General features: G+C 38.8%; 1 protein-coding gene across 1 annotated transcript in view; it reads left to right on the forward strand.

The window, feature by feature from the left end:
- Nucleotides 1–21,834, forward strand: part of lmo7b (LIM domain 7b) — a 109,130-nt gene that overhangs the window by 52,110 nt on the left and 35,186 nt on the right. Inside the window, 5 exon segments of the mRNA XM_055206644.2 lie at nucleotides 7,423–7,674; nucleotides 7,930–8,044; nucleotides 9,330–9,491; nucleotides 12,705–12,868; nucleotides 12,984–13,047. Of these exon segments, the coding sequence (XP_055062619.2) occupies nucleotides 7,423–7,674; nucleotides 7,930–8,044; nucleotides 9,330–9,491; nucleotides 12,705–12,868; nucleotides 12,984–13,047 (757 nt within the window).

Genomic DNA, 21,834 nt, shown 5'->3' on the forward strand with positions numbered 1-21,834 from the left:
ACATATATACAAACACACTCATGCACTCACATGAGTCTCAGATAGGAGAAAAACAGAGTAAAGTTACATAGCACATTCAATTTTCACTCTCTTATTACCCCCGGGTCCAGTGGACCCGAACACCACATATGTAATATAAATGTGTAGGGGGTTGTATGGTGTCCAGTCATTATAAAGTTGATTATTTTTATGTTCTTTATAGAAAATGAGCCAAGGCCAATGAATCTGAGGTTGAAACTACAATTAATTGCATAATTTTTCTTTTGGTAAACATTAAAAACGGGTCCCACAGACCCGAACACCACACAAGGGTTAAGCCAAAGTTAGCTGACTCTCCCTGGGACGAAAAAAACCCCTAGGAGAAAACCGGGTGGGAAAAAACTCCTAGAAGGACAAAAACCCTTGGGAGAAATTAATATATGTATATATATATATAGATACGGTAGGGATAGGAAGCGGGTAAGCGGGTTAAACTGGTTTAGCCGGTGGTTGCCGGTCGCGCATCGGCTAGGCATCACGTTGAAGGACAGCCAGTAGATCAGTGGTGCGATGACCTTCACAGCAACAGGAACTGGGTCTGTTTGTGTCATTGTCCTCGGGGTCGAGGACGGGACAGGGAGACAAAGACAGAGTTCTATTAGCGTAGGGGCCGTTCGCATGTAATGCAAGTGTCATACATTATAGTGGTTTAAGTCAGCTCGGTTCCAGACAGGCTAACTATTGCGGCAATAGTATATTACCCATATGAGGTATGTGAGTACTTTGTTCTAGACAAACTAACTACTGCGGGAAAAGTACATTTACTGGACATATTTTATGTGAATGCTTTGTTAAAGAAGAATCTCTTAAGTTTAGATTTAAATTGATCGACTGTGTCTGTGTAATGATTCTGTCTGTGTTTTGCCCTGTGTTTCTGTCTGCTGTTTTCCCCATTGTTGATTGTTTGCTCCGCCCACTTGTTAGTTACCATGGACACTCATTAGACTCATCTTATGAGATATTTCTAAGATGGAAGAATGCTGTGCAGCAGACGTTGGAGATATGACTATCGAAAGATAGATTGCTGTCGAACATTACGCCTAAATTCTTAACCGTGGAAGATGGCACCACCGTGCAGCCATCTATGGACAACTTGTAATCTGACATATTATTGAACCAAATCGCTACAAACATAATAAGTATCTCAGTCTTATTGGAGTTTAGCATAAGAAAGTTATGTGCCATCCAGTCCCTAATCACTAATGCAGTCTGTTAGCTTAGCAAACTGGTGGGTTTCACTAGGATGTGACGAGATGTAAAGCTGGGTATCATCCGCATAGCAGTGAAAACTTATGTTATGTTTCCAGATAATGTCTCCTAGAGGTAACATATATAACGAGAATAGGATAGGGCCTAAAACTGATCCCTGTGGTACCCCGTATTTAACCGGGGAGTGATATGACTCTTCCTCATTTACATAAACAAAGTGATAGCAATTGGTTAGATACGATCTAAACCAGGCTAACGCCTGACCACTGATGCCAACATAGTTTTCTAGTCTGTTGAGTAAGATTCTGTGATCTATTGTGTCAAAGCCTGCACTAAGGTCTAGTAATATAAGGATTGAGATTTCACCACAATCTGATGTTAATAGGAGGTCATTTGTAACTCTAGGCAGTGCTGTCTCTGTGCTATGGTGGGGCCTGAATCCTGATTGGAACTTTTCATATGTATTATTATTCGCTATGAATGTGCGTAGCTGGCTTGCCACTACTTTTTCTAATATTTTAGAAAGAAAAGGTAGATTTGAGATTGGTCTAAAGTTATTAAGATCTCCCTGGTCAATGTTTGTTTTTTAATGAGCTGTCTAATAACTGCTAGTTTGAAAGCTGTTGGAACGTATCCTAATTCTAGAGATGAGTTAAAGATATTTAGTACCGTGTCTGACACTACATGAAATACCTCTTTTAGTAATTTTGTGGGAATGGGGTCTAGTATACAGGACGATGATTTGGATGAAGTTACTAATTTAGAGAGCTCTTCTATTGTAGTAGGTTTAAATGACTCAAGATGTTCGTATGGTAATCTAGTGGTAAATGTACTATTGGGTATAGTGGTGGCCGCTTGCGTAGTTTCTATGTTTTCCCTAATAAACATAATTTTGTTAGTAAAGAAGTTCATGAAGTCGTTACTATTGTGTCGGAGTTTACTAATGGTTTCTGTTTGTTCTTTGTTTCTAGTCAGTTTCGCAACTGTGCTAAAGAGGAAACGAGGGTTGTTATGATTTTCTTTAATAAGCGTAATGAGAGAGGTATTTCTGGCGGATTTAATAGCCTGTCTGTAGTGTTGAACACTCTTTCCATGCTGAACGCCATACCTCTAGCTTTGTGCTTCGGTAGTTTCTTATCATTTTTCTAGCTACTTTTTTAAGGGCTGCAGTATGATGGTCATACCATGGAGCTGGCGTTTTTCTTTGATTCTCTTTTTTCGAATGGGAGCAACGGCATCCAATGTGCTAGTGCAAACGTTGTTTAGGTTATCTTTTATAATATCCAGATCTTCACGGTTATCTGCTACATGTTTCATTTGAGACAGGTCTGGAAGAGTGCTAATAAAGCTATCTTTTGTGGTGGAGATTATTGTTCTGGCTAATCTATAGTATGTTGTAGACTGAGCGGTCCTATCTAGAAGCATTGTGTATGACACAAGGCAATGGTCTGAAACGGCATCGCTCTGGGGTGATATTTCGATGTCATTAATATTGAGTCTGAGTGACAGAATTAAGTCTAATGTGTGCTTACGAGTATGCGTGGGCCCTGCCACGTTTTGTTTAATACCAAGACAATTTAGAACATACATAAATGCACGTCCTAATGCATCTTTTGGGTTATCCACATGGATATTAAAATCACCAACGATAAGAGCTTTATCTACAGTGACTGTGAGCTCAGATAGGAAGTCTGCTATTTCTTTAAGAAAATCTGTGTGGTGGCCCGGAGGCTTATATATGGTAGCTTAAATGAACGAAAGCTGTTTGTTGTTACGATCAGTTATTTCCATATTTAACAGTATTATTTCAAACAAATTAAATTTTAGTTCGGGTTTATGGTTTACTTTAAATATTTTCTTGTATATTGTAGCTACACCACCCCCTCTCCCTTTTAGACGAGGAACGTGTTTATAGTAATAGTCTTGTGGGGTGGATTCGTTTAAACTGATATAATCGTCTGCTTTAAGCCAGGTCTCTGTTAAACAGAGTGCATCTAAGTTTTGGTCAGTAATTATTTCATTGATAATAGGTTCTTTATTGGTAAGTGATCTAATGTTAAGAAGGCCGAATTTTAACATTTGAGTTTCATCTGTTAATGTATTGTGTTCTAATTGTATGTTAATAAGATTTGTACGAGACGAGGTAAACGGTGCTCTGTATTTATTTGTTCGAGGAACAGACACAGTCGAGATGTGTTGGTACTCTGGTAAAAAAGGCTCTATGTGCTGGGATATATGTGATCTTGACATGTCAAGGCAGCTAACAGACTGATGGGTCAGCCGATCTGTCTGTTTCCTGACCTGGGCCCTGGATAGTCAGACAATATCAAAAGTAAGACTATTGGTCAGATTTCTAGAAAGTATAGCACTTCCTTCCGGAGACGGATGGAGGCCATCTCTCTTTAGCAGGTCAGGTCTTCCCCGGAAATGCTTCCAATTGTCTATAAACCCTACGTTATGCTGAGAGAGCCATCCAGCTGCAGCCCCGCAGACTCACTTCTTGCTAGACACCAGTGGCTGGACACCAGTGGACGGACAGCTGACGTCATTTCCGTATCGTCATTCACTTTTCAAATTTGACGCGCCATGCACATGTAGCGGTAAGAAAAAATAATAAACTGTCGATGATTTATCGGTCATGAATTCAAATGCACAAACTAGCTAGACAGTTTTAGGGGGCAGGAATGAGGTGTGGTGTGCACAGTGTGCAATAGTTTATTTGGAACTGTTCATGTTTTATTTTCTCTTGAAATCGGGACTTCCCCCACAACCTTACGGGCCTGACTGTTGCATCTTCATTCTGATGGTCAGATTTGTCTAATTTTACTAAGATGTGAGTAATTTCCAATAAATATTGCAAAACCACGAAGTGTTAATTTGATTTGCATTGTTTGGCAATTTGTCTGATCATGTGAATCGTATATTTTAAACACAGAAGTGGTTACATAAAAAAAAACTGTGGTCAATTAACATGTAAAGTTACAAGTCTGTTGTATTGACAAACCGTTATATTCCAGTGATCTGGCTGAATTTAAGTCACAAAAAAATAGTCAAATGATCTGAACAATATATATTTTCAAGGTGGTTCTTGTGAATGCAGTTTGCATGAATTATTGATGTTATAATATTAAGCATATTATTGAGAATTGTTTTATGTAAAGAGATATGATAAAGATCATATTTCAATTTGCACACATTTTATATTATATATTTTAAGTCATTAAAGTAAAATGACATTACGGAAAAGACGTGTGCAATTAAGCCTACAAAAAAATGTCTATCCACTGGTGAAAACCGAAAATAAATATGCTGTCTATCCAGAGATGAAAATATAAAATAAATATGCTGTCTATCCAAAGGTGAAAATATAAAATAAATATGCTGTCTATCCAGAGTTGAAAATATAAAATAAATATGATGTCTATCAAGAGGTGAAAATATAAAATAAATATGCTGTCTATCCAGAGGTGAAAATATGAAATAAAATTGCTGTTCATCCAGCGGCGAAAAAGGAAATTAGCGGCTAAACGGAAATTACGTAGGCTGTCTATCCACTGGTGTCCAGCCACTGGTGTCTAGTCGGAGGTGAGTCTGCGGGGCTGCAGCTGGATGCTATTGTATGCTGAGGGCACCACTTTGACATCCAGCCATGAAGGGACACTAATCTACTGTAAGTTTCATCCCCCCGGTAGGCGGGGAGGGGACCAGAGCAAATTACATTGTCTGACATTGTTTTTGCAATTTCACACACCTCTTTAATAGTATCTTTGGTGATCTCCGACTGGCGGAGTCTGGTGTCATCCATGCCGGTGTGAATAACAATCTTAGAAAACTTACGTTTAGAATTAGCCAGCACTTTAAGTTTGGATCTAATGTCAGACGCTCTGGCTCCCGGTATACAATCGACTATGGTGGCTGGTGCCTCAATGTCAACGTTCCTGAGTATAGAATCTCCAATAACCAGGGCACCTTTAACAGATGTCTCAGCCGGTGTATTGCTGAGTGTAGAAAATCTGTTTGATATTAAAACAGGAACGTGATTTGGATGCCGAATGTGACTATGCCGCCTGACAGTCACCCAGTTAGTAGAGGTCGACCGATATGCTTTTTCTCTGGCCGATGCCGATTTTTTAGAAATCAGGGCAGCCGATGGCCGATATGTTTGGCCGATTTTCTATATGTACATAATAATCAAAATGTTCTCATCATTATTAGCAGATATTTTAAATGCAAAAATGTCACTATTTAAGTCAAAGTATTTAAAAATATATGACTGGTCTTTCTGAAGAGTTTTACAACCTCCTCTGCACGATGCATTTATCAGACACAGATATTACCTGACACTCTGCTGTCATCATCTTTGATCAGTTTTTTACAATGGCTTTTATTGCTTTGTAGGATAAAATCCTTATTTGGTAGACCTGATAAAATATTTATTCATCATAAAGTTAACATAGTAAATGTCTATGGTTTTTAGTTGAGACTGTTATTTAGGGCAAATCTTTTTAAACACATTTACATTCTCATTTCTGAGACGCTATAAGTGACTGATTGTGCTGACAGTGACGTCTTGTGAGTTTAGTGTTGGGACAGATCTGTTGTTTCAACCGTTCATTCAAACTAATCCGTTCAAAGGAGTCAGTTCGCGAATCGGACGCGCTGTGTTCTAATCCAGGCTGAGCAGCGCAAAACTGTAAACAAAGTCTTACTGTAACAACACGAAAAACATTTCCTTTGTGGATATGATTTGGTCTTCCGATCTTTCGCCATCGAGTCAGTTTTGTTTTGAGTAATAAAAGCAGGGAGACAGAAAGCATGCACGCGCGGCTCTTCTCTCTCTGTCACGCAAACAAAACTCATCATCACTCATTAATCACATGAAATGAGCCTAATCTTTGGACGGACAGTGCACCGCGAGACATTAGCCCGTCGCGCTGTTGTACTGGCTGCTTAATTTGCGCGATCCGCCATCATTTAGTAAAGCTGTTTGTGAACAAGGCATGGCTGCACACACACGAGACGGGAGCGATCTGCTTGCAGCAAGAGGCAGCGCCACGAGTTCTACAACAGCGCTTAGGTGCCCGCAGATGCGCCTGCCTATTAATCGGCCTAATTTTGCAGCAAAATCGGCCAAAGCCGATTTTTAAAAATATGCCAAAAATCGGCCAATTAATCGGCCGGCCGATAAAATCAGTCGACCTCTACCAGTTAGTCTGCCGCCTTGACTCTGAAGTCGGAACCGAGCCATGTGTATTACGCTTAACACTAGGCGCACACGAATCAGTGTTTGAAACATTAACATCAGCGGTCTTACTGTCCTCAACTAGCGTTCGGATGCGCGCTTCTAGTTCTGCAACCTTCTCCGTCAGCCTTACTACTTCAATACACTTAGCACATGTAAACCCCTCTATGCTGACGGAAGAAGCTAAACTGTGCATGTGGCAAGTAGTGCAGGCTACAATGACAAGCAGAGTCTTACCGTTTTCATGCTGGGAGATGGCGTCTCCGTTCGGCCGAACGCTGTCCGTGAAGCTGCATTGAGACAGGTGCTCGCTCGCAGCACGCCTTGGCCGCCTACGAGCGTCTGTGGTCAGGGTGATGTTAGGCACGCTGACTCTGCGAAGGCCGGGCATCAGCTCCTCCACAGCTTCCCGATCTGGTGTGGACAGATCAGAAAAGCATACATCAGATGAATCCGCCATTAGATCGCCAACGAAGGGAGGTTTAAGTAAACAGACGGTAAGAAATGCTAGCTTTAGCCGGCACCGACTGGTGATGCTAGCGGGCTATATGCTAACACTGGGTGTTACTAGTGATAAAATCGTATCGCTTAGTAATACAATTCAGTAATCGTCAAAGTGTTCCTAAGATAAACTAATAAGTTATATTATATAGATAGGAATAAGATAGTGAAAAAATAGGATTTAGCTGATAAGCTCAACGGAGCTCCAGGCTTGCGACTCCTCGTCTCTCTCTCAGCGTCTCTCTCTCAGCGTGGCGGAACTAGATCATACAAGACATATTTTAACGTGTATTTTACAGAAAAAATAAGGCAGTTTTCATGGATATCACAATACAATCAACTGATGTCTTGGAGACAAAGTTTCCTCATGTCAATACAGAAGTAGTTGTTCAAGTGTCCACTCCTTTTATTTCTTTCTTCTGTGTCTACAGATGGATGACTCTCATAAGAACTTGATCAGTGGGCAGAAAGATCATTCCCTCATTCCCTCTTTCCTCAGCGGCCAAGGAAAGGTCACAACCTCTGCCAACACAGGCCAATCTCATTCAAGCACTCATCTAATCAGTATTAATGGGGATGACAGGGAAGAGAGAATAGATGAAAGATCATCAGCACCTCCACTTCGGTCACTTGTCACTAATGTGACCATGGCCCCATCCTTTAAACAACCATCCACCATGTGTGTTAATACTTTACTGTTAGGAAGGATAATTTATTTATCTTTATGCAACAGTGCTTATAATAGCATTATATTAATCGTTTTTTATAAAGAATGTTAGGCTATTTAAACAAGAACTTTGTTTAGTGCTCTTATAAATGTTTTCAGCATGAATCTTATGAATGTTAAACGCTTACTCCTAAACTGAATGAAATAGCATTGCATTTGGCATTCTCTCTCTCTCTCTCTCTCTCTCTCTCTCTCTCTCTCTCTCTCACAGGTGGGTCAAAGTGAAATGCGAGTCTGTCTGAATCAGAAACCTAACAGTAAGAGAGACTTCGGATTCAAGGCTCACTGGGACTCAACTGGTGCTTGTGTTAAATTTGTCCACACAGGTAATACTCTCATAATTCGTTATGGTTTAGAGCATCATTGGAAAAAAAAACTTACAGCTAATGTAATTGTAAAATAGATGCAATTTAGATGGTTTTAGGAATTTCTAATTGCACTTTGAGGATAAGAACCACTTAAGAACAAGGTAAATTTGTTTACTTTGGGTATTTGTAATGAATGTTACTCTATTCGTGGTATATGTTTTACCGTATCGCCCTTGTAATATGTCCTTTACACTGGATGTCTTGTTTAGTTTCTTGTTTTTAAGAGTGATTTTATGCGCATTGTGCCATGTACACTTGCGTGCAGTAACAGTGTCATTTTCAGACTAAGATGAATGATTTATAGAGAACAGTGAAGGTGTTTCTTACTGTACTGTGCATTAGTCTAATTGATTAAACTGAGGAGGAATCATGAAGAGTCCTGCATCAAGTCATAAGCTAGGATTAAAGCAATTTGCTCCATGAACGAGAGTAACTTTAGCATTTATCTGTGACCTATGTGTTCTGCAAGAACTGCATTCATGTGTAAGAGAGATGGAGAGGGCTTGACTTCTACAGGGGCTTTTCAATCAGAAATATCATGTGGAGATAACAGACAAGTTATGGGCCTTCCAGACAGGACGTGGCAATCACGACTCTCTAGTTTATTTTCAAAAGGAAACGGTCTGCACATGGAGCTTGTGCACCCAGAATCCTTCCCCTTTTGCGGGCACAGCTTTTCATTGCAAGGCCCACTAAAGATAAAAATTGCAGTAAGTGCTGTACAAAATGCTTCAACTACATGAGAAAAGCAGCATGTTGCACGGCAAACCCGCCGCTTGCCACATACTGTGTAAAAAAACACCCATTAGAAGGTTAATGTCCTCTGCCAGAACTCCATTTCCGATGTACATGTTATAGCCTGATTAATGATATATTTGAACCAGGAGTTTGGTGTCAATTTCTACTTTTGTAGCATATTTTTTGAGCAGATAAGTTATTTTTATTGCTATACTGCTTTTACCCACTTTAAGGCAGCTTAACAGAAAATCATACTGAAGTGTCATACTTTAGATCTCACCCATCTGAACTGTATACCATGTATATCTTTACCAGTTGTTGAAACTTTTTGTCTTCCCATTTCTCATGTAATTGTCTCCCAAGGATAAATTCATCGTACTAACCTTTATAAGCATATGCTGTTAAAAAAAATAATGTACTAATAACAGAATAGATTATTTGTTGGCAATGTTTAAGTCAAATGTATTGGTTAATTGGAAAGGTGTGCTTTTACCCAAACACACAGGAAGCCCAGCAGAGTTGTGTGGTCTGCAGATGGGTGATGAGATTGTGGCGCTGGGAGGCTGCAGGGTGGCTGATATGAAGTATGAGCAGTTTAAAGAAAGCATGGACAGAGCACAGCAAAATGGGTCTTTGCTAATGGACATCAGGCATCATGGCCAGAATGGTGTGTGTGTGTGTGTGTGTGTGTGGTTTAACTCTGGTCAATAATCAGCTAGTCAAAATGATTTAAAAACGAAACTGTGCTTATCATTTAAGAACATTGTCTTTAGCCTCTAGTTTTTAGATCAGCTCAATGCCAAGCTAAACACATTAGCAGATACTAAAAGTTTGATGCTTTATCTCTTGCTTTTCTTTAACTGTGGTAATGTGGTCAGTCTGTCTTTGTTCAGAACAGAACGTGAGACTGACAGACAGTTTGAGAAAAGATAGAAAATTCAAACATTCACTGTACTGCACCAATAATCTTTGCTCTACTTTCAACTTTGGATAAAATTAGTAGTTGAGCATTATTGACATTTAAAGAGTAACTAAACCCTAAACCAACTTTTTTTAGTTAATGATCTGTAAGAATGATGCTTTATTAGTGCTGTTCATTGATTTTAGTACGTTTTTTGACATTTGGATACAAAGGGCCCTATTTTAACGATCTGAAACGCAAGTGCGAAGCGCAAAGCGCAAGTGACTTTGTGGGCGGATCTTGGGCGCTGTTGCTATTTTCCCGGTGGGAGAAATAAGTCTTGCGCCAGGCGCAAATCAATAAGGGGTTGGTCTGAAGTAGGTTCATTATTCATAGGTGTGGTTTGGGCGTAATGTCAAATAAACCAATCAGAACGCTATCCAACATTCCCTTAAAACGCAAGGGCGCAAGTTCCATGGCGGGTTGCTTATTATGACGGATTTACCAGGCGCACGCCAGGAGCGGTTCACAGCCGAGGAGACCGACGTTCTTGTAAGATCAGGCCAATACAGAGAAGTTGTTTTGTATGGGGATAGGAGAAACCCGCCCAAATCAGCATAGGTTAAACAGGCGTGAGAGGAAATAGCCACAATTGTCTCATCAGCTGGCTTCCCCATCGTTGCGCAAAGCGCTACAATGATGTCAGGAGACGGGGGATCCCAAGCTTGCCAGCATAAATCGGGCACGCCGTGTAACGGGAGGTGGATCTGTCTCTACACAGGACCTGACGCCAGCAGAGGACATCGCTGCGTCCACCCTCACCGCTGAAAGGGTTTGGGGGCTTTGAAATCAGAAACGCAAGCAAGGTCCAACCCCAAAGTACACTTACAAATCAAGTTCATATACATTAAGGTTTCTTATGAAAACATTTTAATTATTATTTACATAAAATAAATGTAAAACAGCCACACAACAAACTTATGAAAATATTTTAATCGTTATTTGCATGAGAATTTTTTAACGCAGACACACAATACATAAAAACTATCACCACAATGCTCACCACAATGGTTTCCCTTATCTCATGTGTTAATATTTTTTATTGTAACAATTAAGGATTTGCAAAAATAACTGTTGCATCTGTGTAGATTAGATAAGCAATGCGCGTTGTGCACGCTGTACATTATGGTCAAGCATGCGCCCTTAAAATAGCATAATGAACTACGCGCCACTGACTTTAGACTAACTGCAAAATAGCATCAGGGATGGTTTGCGCCGGAACACGCCTCCTTTTTTGCGCTGAACCGCCCAGGGAGCGCAGGTTCATTCCCTAGTTTGCCGACGTGCGTCTGTGGAGGGAAAAACCCGCTGTGCGCCGGTGCAAAATATGAAATGATACATGTGTCACTGACAAGGTCAATTGCGTTGGGTGCAAGATAGGGCCCAAAGTGTTTCAATACTACAATATATGGTGTAAAAACGTCTGATTGCTGCCCTCTTCAGGTTGAACGGTGGCTACTGCAGTTAAATTTTCGATTGGATGTTGGGTCCAAAAAATAACTTGTGACGTAAGCAGGTTCAAGCTTACCACGCCCTTGTTACCATAGACATTATATACGTGGACGCCTCATGACGTGCTGGAACGCATCGAGCGTCGGCGCCATGTTGGATGGGTCTCCTCACTGTACGCTAGCACCAGAGTCAATGGGAGTTAACAGAAAGAAAGCCATACTATGGCCGTATTTTGTGCAGCTTACGGTTGCAATAACCGGCGCAGTATTGATTCCAGATCACATGGGATTACATTTCACAAGTAAGATTGAACAATCATTTTGGTTATTTTACGTTATTATTTATAATAATATGTCAATGTTCAGCAGGAACTGGTACTCTCTCTCATGATCTCTCGCTGTTTTTTCTTCACATTTGAAGGTTTCCTAGTGATACAGGCATGAGGAGGCAATGGGAAGTTGCTATAAAACGGGAGGATTTTGTTGTGACAGAGTCGTCAAAGCTCTGTAGCAAAGAGTATAGAAGAACAAGAGGGGAAACTCTGATTCGTTTTTAGCATCAGCCACTAGATGGCGCTTAAGTAGCGCGACCGCTATTTGGAATGAAAATTCTCACAGCCAATTCATTCTCAATTCATTCATATTAAAATTAATTTAATACCTAATTACATAAAATACCTAATTACGTAAAAATTACATAAAAATTGTGTACTAAAGTACTTTTTAAGTAAAAGTAAAATAAGTAGATGTTTAATGTACTTAAATATAAACCAAAAACTTGAAATTATGAAATGTAGTGGAGTAAAAATTATGATAATATGCTTTGGAATATAAGTTTTCCAAAGAAAAACACTGAAATACAGATACTTGAAAATTTACTTTTATGTAGAAAGTAAAATACTTAAGTAGTGTCTGCCTCTGTAATAATACAATAATAATACAAAGTATTTAGCATGAAAGCAGTATTTTTCAATGTGTGACAGCGTCCTGTATCACAACTAAATCTCTGCCGCTTATAACAACTCAAACCGTGTGAAAATCCGGTAAAAATTAGGGGAGTTATGATTACTCCTCATTAGAAATGAATGCAAGGGAGCGCACTGGAGACCCATCCAAGATGGCGGTCGCACGATACGTCAGCTCCAATAGGCAGCTCAGTCTACGAGGTGTCTACGTATATAATGTCTATGCTTGTTACGATCTCACCACACACTTGGTACGAACTTAGTTTGTCCCCTCGATCTCTGTTGGGATCTGCCCACTTTCTTGCATTTTTCAAATATTGCCAGTGGGTGGAGTCAGGCTCTGACCAGGAGTTTAGTTACGCTTTAAGGATTGCTCAAATATGTCACTTTAAATTTGACAGTTATGGTTAACATTACACAAACAAGAATGTAATCTCTACCACAAATCCAAAAGCAAGTGAGTTGGTGTCTCTAAATTGCTGACGTGTTTGGGTGCTGGACAGGCTGGGGCAGTGGCCCTCCTTCCCTTCCATACAAGAGCCATAAGACCATCAATTTGACCAGCTCCAATGTAGGGCGACTAGAGCACATTGTCTCTATCAGCACAAGCTCAAACTCACCTGTGGAGTCTGCAGGGAAGACGCAGGTGAATGGACAACCTGCTAATGTGAGTTATAAAGTGAAATGAAAGAGACCATGTACTTTACTTGATTTATATGTTTGATTTGTAATAGTTTTATGCTTCAATTATCCCTTTCATTATTATCTTTTTTTACTGTCAGGGAGTTCTGTCAAAAATGGTGAATGGAAGTTTCTTGAACAAGTCAGCTGCTATACAAAACAAAGGTAAGCACTCTAAGATACGTTTGGCAGTCAGACCAACTTCTTCCTTGTTCAGGGTTAAACTTGAAAATTCTGTTAAATTTTTAATAGGCTGTCACAATAGCAACATTTTAGTAGAGACCAATGCATGACTGTTGATTTCCAATAAGATATCAGAGCAAAAACACAGTTTATAAAAAAAGTTGCTGTAGTGAGGCTGCTTAAACTTCATTGTAACTTTGAAGCATTAAATCTTTGAAAAATACGGTCATGCAGCATCATTTGAAAGCTTAGACTCTCAGGATTTAATTAAGCCCACACACAAAGCATAAAATGATTTATTGCAGTCATAAAACTGTAATCTAGTTGTAAGTTACCTAAACCGGGCGGCGCGGTTTAAGTTTATTTACTTACCTTCAAAATCTTCCCTTTATCCGCTTCGGTGAAATTGTCCAAAACAAATTGATCATAAATCCTCAAAACGATATGTTCGCCTCACAATCTTGACGTTTCTGACCGAATTGTGTACATAAATTTGTACATATCTTTTGAATGAATTTGACTGAGTGACTGTCCACTAGGGCTGCACGATTATGACAAAAATCATAATTGTTAATTATTCACCTTGATACTGTAATTGTGATTATTATTATTATTGTCGATTAATAGCTTTTACATTGATGTTTTGAATGTTTAAAGCTTTCTATAAAGCAGCTGCATGGTAAATTCTAAACATCCAAAACTAAATAATCACAAATAATTATGGGAGTTATGCTGTTAGTAAAAATCCAAAACGAACGGCTAAAGGACACATCAACTTATCAATTTTAAAATCTCTCATTCACCCCTGTATTTGGTCCCCAAACATACTGCCGAAATGCACAGAAAAGAACACACATGGACAGCAGTAATTTGAGGCTTTTTGGCTTTTTATGTTTAATTGTTTCGTCTGTAATTAGAGTTGCCATCTTTCTCAGTCTAATATGGGATGTGTATTTAAGCCATTTGTCAAAATGATAGGTTATCTCCTGAATATTCATTTCTTATGCCTTGGCAACATATGGTAGGTTTTTTAATAGTTTGTTAATTTACAGCAGGTACTTTTAACATGTGGACTCGAGTCACATGACTTGCGACTTGACTTGACAAAATTAAAAAAGACTTGAGACTCAACTTAGACTTTGACACCAATGACTAGAGACTTGACTTGGGCCAATCCCATTTCTCTGTCTTACCCCTTACCCCTACCCCTTAGTTTTGCATGTTCACGTGAGAGTAAGGACCAATCGGGATAGCCCTTTCGCTCTCGTGAACGTGCAAAACTAAGGGGTAGGGGTAAGGGGTAAGACAGAGAAATGGGATTGGGCCTTGGACTTGAGCCCTGTGACTTGGAAAGACTTCATAATCAGATCAGAGATCACTCTAGATGGGTCCCTGCAGTGTGCACTTGACCCGTTGTGTGATCCGATCGGCGTATTAAATCAAATTACCACGGTGATGCAAAAGTGACTGGAAACCAGACTGGTGTGGTGCCTCAAGAACCGACAGACGAAGGACATCAAAGTATCGCGGGAGCGATTCGAGAAAAAACACAGAGAATTCTGCTTTATTTCGCTCTCGCGGTACTTTGATATCACCAAGTGAACTGCATATCGCCAGATGAAGTACAACTATAACCGTCGGTCTCACGGTTATATAAAAACCGTCACACCCCTATAATCCATTAGCTTTCAGTTTCTCTTATAGGATGTTTGTGCTTCACAGTGTTAAACTTTCCGTTTGAAAAGTGTTCATTTTTATATCTACGTTCATTATTTTAATGCAGGCCTATATAAGATCTCAAACTTCTGTGTTCTATCTGTGTTGATGTTCATATCAGACCCCCCGAATAAATTACACTTTTGGGTCTTGTAATAATTAATAAATAAACACCTATTTTCATTCCAGGACAACGCTTGTAATATATGCAAAAAACTGCTTTTTGTATCAGCCACTATGCAAATGAGACTTAATTTATGGTCATCATACACCATTAAAGGGACATTATTAGTCAAAATCAATGTCTGTATTAATAAATATGTCCTCAATGGTGTCAAATGACCTCTGGCAATGATCTGACTTTTCTTGGTAAGCTTAGAATTTCTTCTCTTTAATTGCATTGAACAGGTAAGTCGTTCCGCCATATTGAAAAAATATAATAGCAGAGAGGGACAAATAGCGTAACACGTTTCCAGAATGCGAACACGTGAACCAGCTAAACGGACAAGGAGATCAGTGAGTATATAACGGCTACCGTAGTGGCAACACGCATTAGGAAAAGCGAGGTGCTAGAGCACTATTTGTTTGAATGCAAAATACAATTTCACCACTAGATGGGGGAAATCTTACTTGCTGTCCCTTTAAATTACTGAATGGTAATACAGTAATAGTTACTGAAAAAGTGGATCATTATTTATTTTAAACATGTTTAAAGTTTTGTGCATGTGTTAGCTATGGTGTGGAGATTGTAAACATTTTATTAAATACTTCAGAGTTAATATTGGCCTAAGTTAAATGTTGATTAAAACTAAACCATCTGTCTAAAAATCAGTCCAGTGTCCCCAGCTGTAATGGCTGTTAAAGTCTTTTCTTGCTTATAATATACTGACATGTCTTTCAGAATGCTCTCAATTACATGTAGATCCTATATACTGTATGCATTTTGTGAGTTTGGTGGTGTTTATGGGATGTCACTTTGGGGCGTGTAAGCATAAGGGTGAGAGGGAAAATCTTTTAAGGATGTGCATCGATGCATCGCGTTCCCATTAAAAAGACCTGTCAAAAATTGATTCTGAATCGTAAGGCTCCGATTCAGTCTTTCATGCACAGCTTCTGCATGTACTACGGCTCTGTGATCAGTAGGAAGTCCTTATCAATCTAAAATCACTACGAGTTCGACTTGTTTTTAACATTTAAAAAAGCAACACTCGTCAAACACAATCATTCAAAATATTCTCTATTATCATGAAAATACCTGAAACAATCTGAAGAACAGCACTATAAATATGCCTCTAGATATTTCCTGGAATAGTGTTTGTAATGATACTTCTTCTGTGGCACAAATGGAGTTTCTGCACGAAAGCGCCCTCGGGCTTTTGAATGTGGCGGCATTTTACCGTAATTCATTCAAATTAATTCATTGAGAAAACGCGCATTTGCCCAATTAATTGTCACAACCCTAGGGGCAGTGCTGAAATAGTAGTGCCGCGATCGGTTTGGCATTGGCTGTATGACAGCTGCATTGTTTATGATTTAAATGATTGTGGATTGATGCGAAAAAGTGTCACTTCACCATAAAATCCAATGCCAAGTGTATTTAAAAAGTCATATAACTTTAAATTTAAAGAAAGCAATGACACATTTAAAAACACAGTTTGCCAGAAGACTGTGCTGTCATTTACTCACTTTAATATTTCACGTGTTCGCATTCTTTAATATTTTGTTACTAAAATAGTGTTTTTCTTCACTGCTTGTCCTATTTTGGCACAATCCCTAAATTGAACAAGTAGTTCTGCTAAGGGCACCCATCTCGTATAAAATTAAACTGCTATTTTAAACATTCTACCATCCTTCCTGATATAGTTTTTTTTTTTAATTATATGATTATTAATACTGATACTAATTTGGGCAAAGTTCACTAATGACTTGTTTAAGACATGAAGCTTAAAGTTGATGACTTGCAACTCGACTTGGACTGGCCTGTCTTGACTCGTGACTTGACTCAAGATTGAATGCAAAGACTCGACTTACTTGTGACTTGCAAAACAATGACTTAGTCCCACCTCTGCCTTTAATTACCTTAAATATCTGTCTAAAACAAAACACGTGTGACTCCTGCACTAAGGGTAAAAAACTGCTGTTGCTGCTTGTGGTGCCGCAAGAACTGACAGGTGGATTGCATTAAAGTACCACAGGATTTTGATGTTATCTGTCTGATTGAACAGTTGAACAAGCCTGTTGTATCGGTCACTGGTTAGATCAGCGTTGCAGTCAGAAAACGGGACAATAAATTAGGCTCAAAATATGGGACATCCTGGCTAATACGTAATTACCTTCGTACATGTAATTGTAATCCTGATTAGTTTTTCGATTTAATTGTGCAGCCCTATGGTCCACACTGTGTAACACAGGTCCAATTCTGTGTGTCCTAGAGTGCTTTTTCATTTTCTTGAATAATCTGACATACTTACGTTTGATTTTGTGTTAGAAAGTGAAATAAATACAAAGATATTCCAAAACCGCTTGTGTGTTTTTTGCCATTCACACATGCTAAATATTATCAGATTTGAATCGAATATGTAGAAAAATTTAATTTGGACTGACCGTGTGAACAAGGTCTACCTGCATAATAAGGACTGGCTTATTTTTTTTAAATGTTCAACTCTCTCTCCCTAAATGTGTTAGGATATCAATAAAAACACACTGTGCAAAATTTTGAATTGTTCCTACAATATCAAGAGGTTGAATATTTATGAAATCACATGTTTTTGCAAAAACTGTACCATTTAAAAACGCACAACATATAAAACTTTACACACATAAAACTTGCTTCTTGCAGGGTAACTTTGTTCCAGTAATTTCAGTCTCTTCTAATCCGAGTAACCATATAGCGGACTAGCTTTGTGTTGCTTCAGCCATTGTCTCAGTTGTCTATTGTGCTTCATTCACATTAAAGCTTTCTTGCTTTGAAAGTATCACATAATACGCGAATTTGTTAAACTTCAAAGGTCTTGAGCAACCTCTAAATATTAATTAATATTGAAAAAAAGGCCAATTTTTTTATTCAAACATATTGGTGTGGTGAGAGCATGAACTTTTAAAAGTTGAAAAATAAGGACCACCCTATTGTGTGTGTATTGGTGAGGTCTTCTATATGTGAACCCACAGCCATTGTCTCATGCAGATAGATTTGTTTGGCAGTCTGTCTCTTGATTAGCTTTAATAAAAGCATCTCCATCAGTTGTTTAGTAACCCAAATGAGTAGAAGTTTTTGACATTCTTTTATAATAACTTTCCACTGCGATTATATACCAGTAGCTTTAATAAGACAGGCTGTAAGTAAAACTCTCTGAAATTAATTGATGGGTTTCAGTTGCTTCTCATATTTTTTGGCTAAAGATAATGCTCTGTCCTTCAGGTGGCACTATTAGCTCCTGGGTCTATCTATGTGGTAAATGAAAATTGATGTGTGTGTGTGTGTGTGTGCTGTGATACACTGTAATGCTTTTAAGATATTCATGCTGAAAAACGGCCTACACTCTCAAAAAACTACCTTTTTAAGGTACAACTGGCCATCAATGGGATGGTACTGTCGGGGGAATTGTTTTGTACCTCTTGTTAGTACCTTTATAACTTTTGTTAGGGATGTCCCGATCAGGTTTTTTTGCCCTCGAGTCCAAGCCATTTGATTTTGAGTATCTGCCGATACATATGTGTGTGTGTGTGTGTGTGTGTATGTACTGGGGATAAATTGGGATTTGTTTTGTGGGGAGGCTATGTTGGGAGGGAGGGTTCAAGTGGTAACATGTTTAATCCTGATGAAAGCAAAGCCACTGGTGTGTTTCAATGACATTTTGGACCTCTGATTGGATTTTATAAGTTTCAATTTTAAAGCTGTGCCACAGGTTGACCCAAACTTTAAAACCTGAACTTTAAATTATGCACATCTATGATTCTGACACCTATGCATTTGTTGTCATTATTCACAATTGATCAAACTTTGAAGGAAGTTATAAGAATCAACCTCCTTGACTACTTCTAGGCATAAGATAGGCTACCCAAAAAGAGTCAATTAACAAGAAAAACAACATACTGATTCAGCAATATGTCTTATAAATTAGCCATATAGATTCCCTAATTTGGTCAGCAGTTAGTTAAACAATCACTATAGTTAGGTCGTAATTGATTTGTATAATCAAAATATATTATTTTATTAAACTATACAATAAGTTGTATCCAGTTATCTAGTTAACATATTGTAATGAGATGAGTGACATGGCTATACATACTTTAATACTTTGTTTCAAGACTTCTATTAAGTTTTTTCGACATGGGCACCATTCGTACCTCTCTCTCTTTCTCTCTCTCTCTCTCATCACTACAATGTGTAATGTTATGATCCTGCGCGAATGTGGGTTCTTGGGTTCTTGAGGTTCTGAGTGAGATGCAGAGCTGCGTACCGGTTTAGATTACCTGAGCACATGGTGACAAAAACGATCTATGCTTTTTTAAATGAGCGGTAAAAACCCGGTTTTGTCATGGGTGCACCGCATGCACGAGTGTGAAGCTTATGAATGAAAACACCTCATTATTTGCTTTTGTCAGTTCACACGCACCAGCGCAGCGCATACACTGCCGCGGAGCAGAGTGAGACCTTCAGTCTGTGTGCCGGGCTTAGCCCCGGACGGCCCTGGATATGTATCCGAATCCTGATCGGGAGGTAATGTCCGATTCCGGTCAAGTCTGAAACTACGTGATCGGGCCCGATTTTGGGACATCCCTAACTTTTGTGTACCTTTTTAAAGTACAGTTAAATGTACCTATTTTCTGAAAGCATTGGTCATTTATGAACTGGTTATGCTAGTCTCTTAGCCTTTTTTAAAGCTGGAATTTAGCTTCCACCATAAGCCTAACCGACTGAAAGTTCCCAAAACTCCTCTTAAATCTGATCAAAACAGGCAAGTCCAACCAGTGTGAAAAGGCTGGACAACTAGCTAACCACTAAACTGGCTGGTTTGAGTTCTTTTTCCAGCACTGATACCTGACAAATGTTGTAGTTTGTCTTGTTTGTTTGTGATATGTTTGCACTTGGTTTGAAGTGTCCAATTATAACAGTGAGGACTGCGAGTTTTTTATTGTAGTCTTTTATAATTTAAAGGGGCAATGAAGCTGTTGATTTTATACTGTTGTTTTATACTGTTGTCTGAGGTCTACTTATGATGTTTGCATGTTTTTACATTTAAAAACATAAAGTAATAAGTAATAGGTGGTTCTGATGCTGTCTTGAGAAATGGTTAGTTTGAAGGGGCGGCCGCATTGAAGACCAGGGCGTAAACGCCCACTGCTATGATTGGATAGGTTCATTCCCCATCATTACATGTGGGGAAATGTTTTAAAAACATGTGTAAAAATAGCAGCCGAACACACACATGTTTGAGCCACTAAAGATTTGGGTGCTAAAGATGATACACATAAATGACAATGCGTATATTAAAGTAGAAACAAAATTTTAAACTCGACGTGACTAAATTACCGTATACAACACAGTAAGCGTGCATCAGAGTCTAAAATGTGGCTGGTCCTTATCACTAACTTTGTATATTTCTATTGTGATTGTGAGGTTGCTCTTACATACACGTACGTTACATACCACAGTTATATGATAAAAAAGCTTTGTTGAGTGTTGGACCTTTCAAACGCAACTTGCCTAAATTACCGTATAAAACACAGTAAGCGGGCATCAGAATCTAAATCGCGGCTGGTAAGTCCTTCTTATCACTTACTTTGTATATTTCTATCGTTATATTACAGTTGTATTGTTAAGTATTGCACTTTTATTAATAGTTTGTTTTTAGTAAATTGATACATGTTTAATATGTATTTAGACACGGATGATACAACAGAACATATAAAGCAATCTCTAACAAAGCAATAGTGAAACATAGTAACTTCCAATATTAATATCCAATATTAATGGTGCTTTTAATCACAGTCTCTCTCCAAATCCAGCATTGATTTGTGGATTCTTTACAAATGAATCCGCAGTACATTCCAGTGCATTCTAATGTTCGTTTCTGAGCCTCCGAGGTAAGGTTATAGACCTTTTGCGTGTTTAACGTTTTTTGTGGGCGGCACCCAACTGTTGAGACAGAACTAGATATCGCGCGATCATCACGTGAAATTGCGAGACCTCATGGGTCCTCGTCACTTCAGCATGCAGCCGTTCTGCAACAAATACGAACTGGTGGGTATTGCCGGAGTGCGGAGCCGTAACACAGCGTAGGAAATCTGGGGTTAGATCAGAAGTGCTGATCCAAGGTCAGTCTCCTTGACCGTTTACATGGTGACAGCATTTTAAACAGACAGTAATACTGTAGGATGGGCAAGTTATTTGAAATGCTGTTTAATTCTCATCCTGTTTGTGTCAAGTGTGTATTTTAAAGCAATACCATGTAAGATTAGCTCTCGGGTTCCCCCTACAGTTGGGAAACAGTATTGTCTTCTACTACTGTCGTAAAATCTGTCATGGTTACACCAGGGGATACACGTGCGAAACCCACGAACTCTACATTTTTTTAGCATGTCATATAATTTAATATATAATATCATTATACAATATATAAACACTATATACAATATAATTTCCATGGGTTTTATTTTTTTATCAAACGCCAAAAGATCACGTAGCTCACGTTTACAAGCCAGCGTTATTATAGTAGCCTATTGTCTACTGTTTTACTGAATGGATATGCCAATTCAATTTTTGTGTTGTAAATCAATGTTTGTGTGGTGGGTAATAGCCATATTGTCAATATTATAATAACAAGCTACCATAGATGAATCTGTAAGACACTTTCACAAGAAAAATAAATTAAAAAAAGCATGACTATCAGCCTGCAGTCAGCCTGCAGTTGGCCTAAAAGATGAATTTGTCCGTCTAATAATGTATTATTTACTTGCAAGAATGTAGCCTCTACCAAACTTGTACACGCCATTTAGACATAGGCTAATAATAATAATTCACTTCTCTACTAGCATTACTTGTTTTATGAA

Source organism: Misgurnus anguillicaudatus, chromosome 3 (genome assembly GCF_027580225.2).
Source record: "Misgurnus anguillicaudatus chromosome 3, ASM2758022v2, whole genome shotgun sequence".
Classification (NCBI taxonomy): Eukaryota; Metazoa; Chordata; class Actinopteri; order Cypriniformes; family Cobitidae; genus Misgurnus; species Misgurnus anguillicaudatus.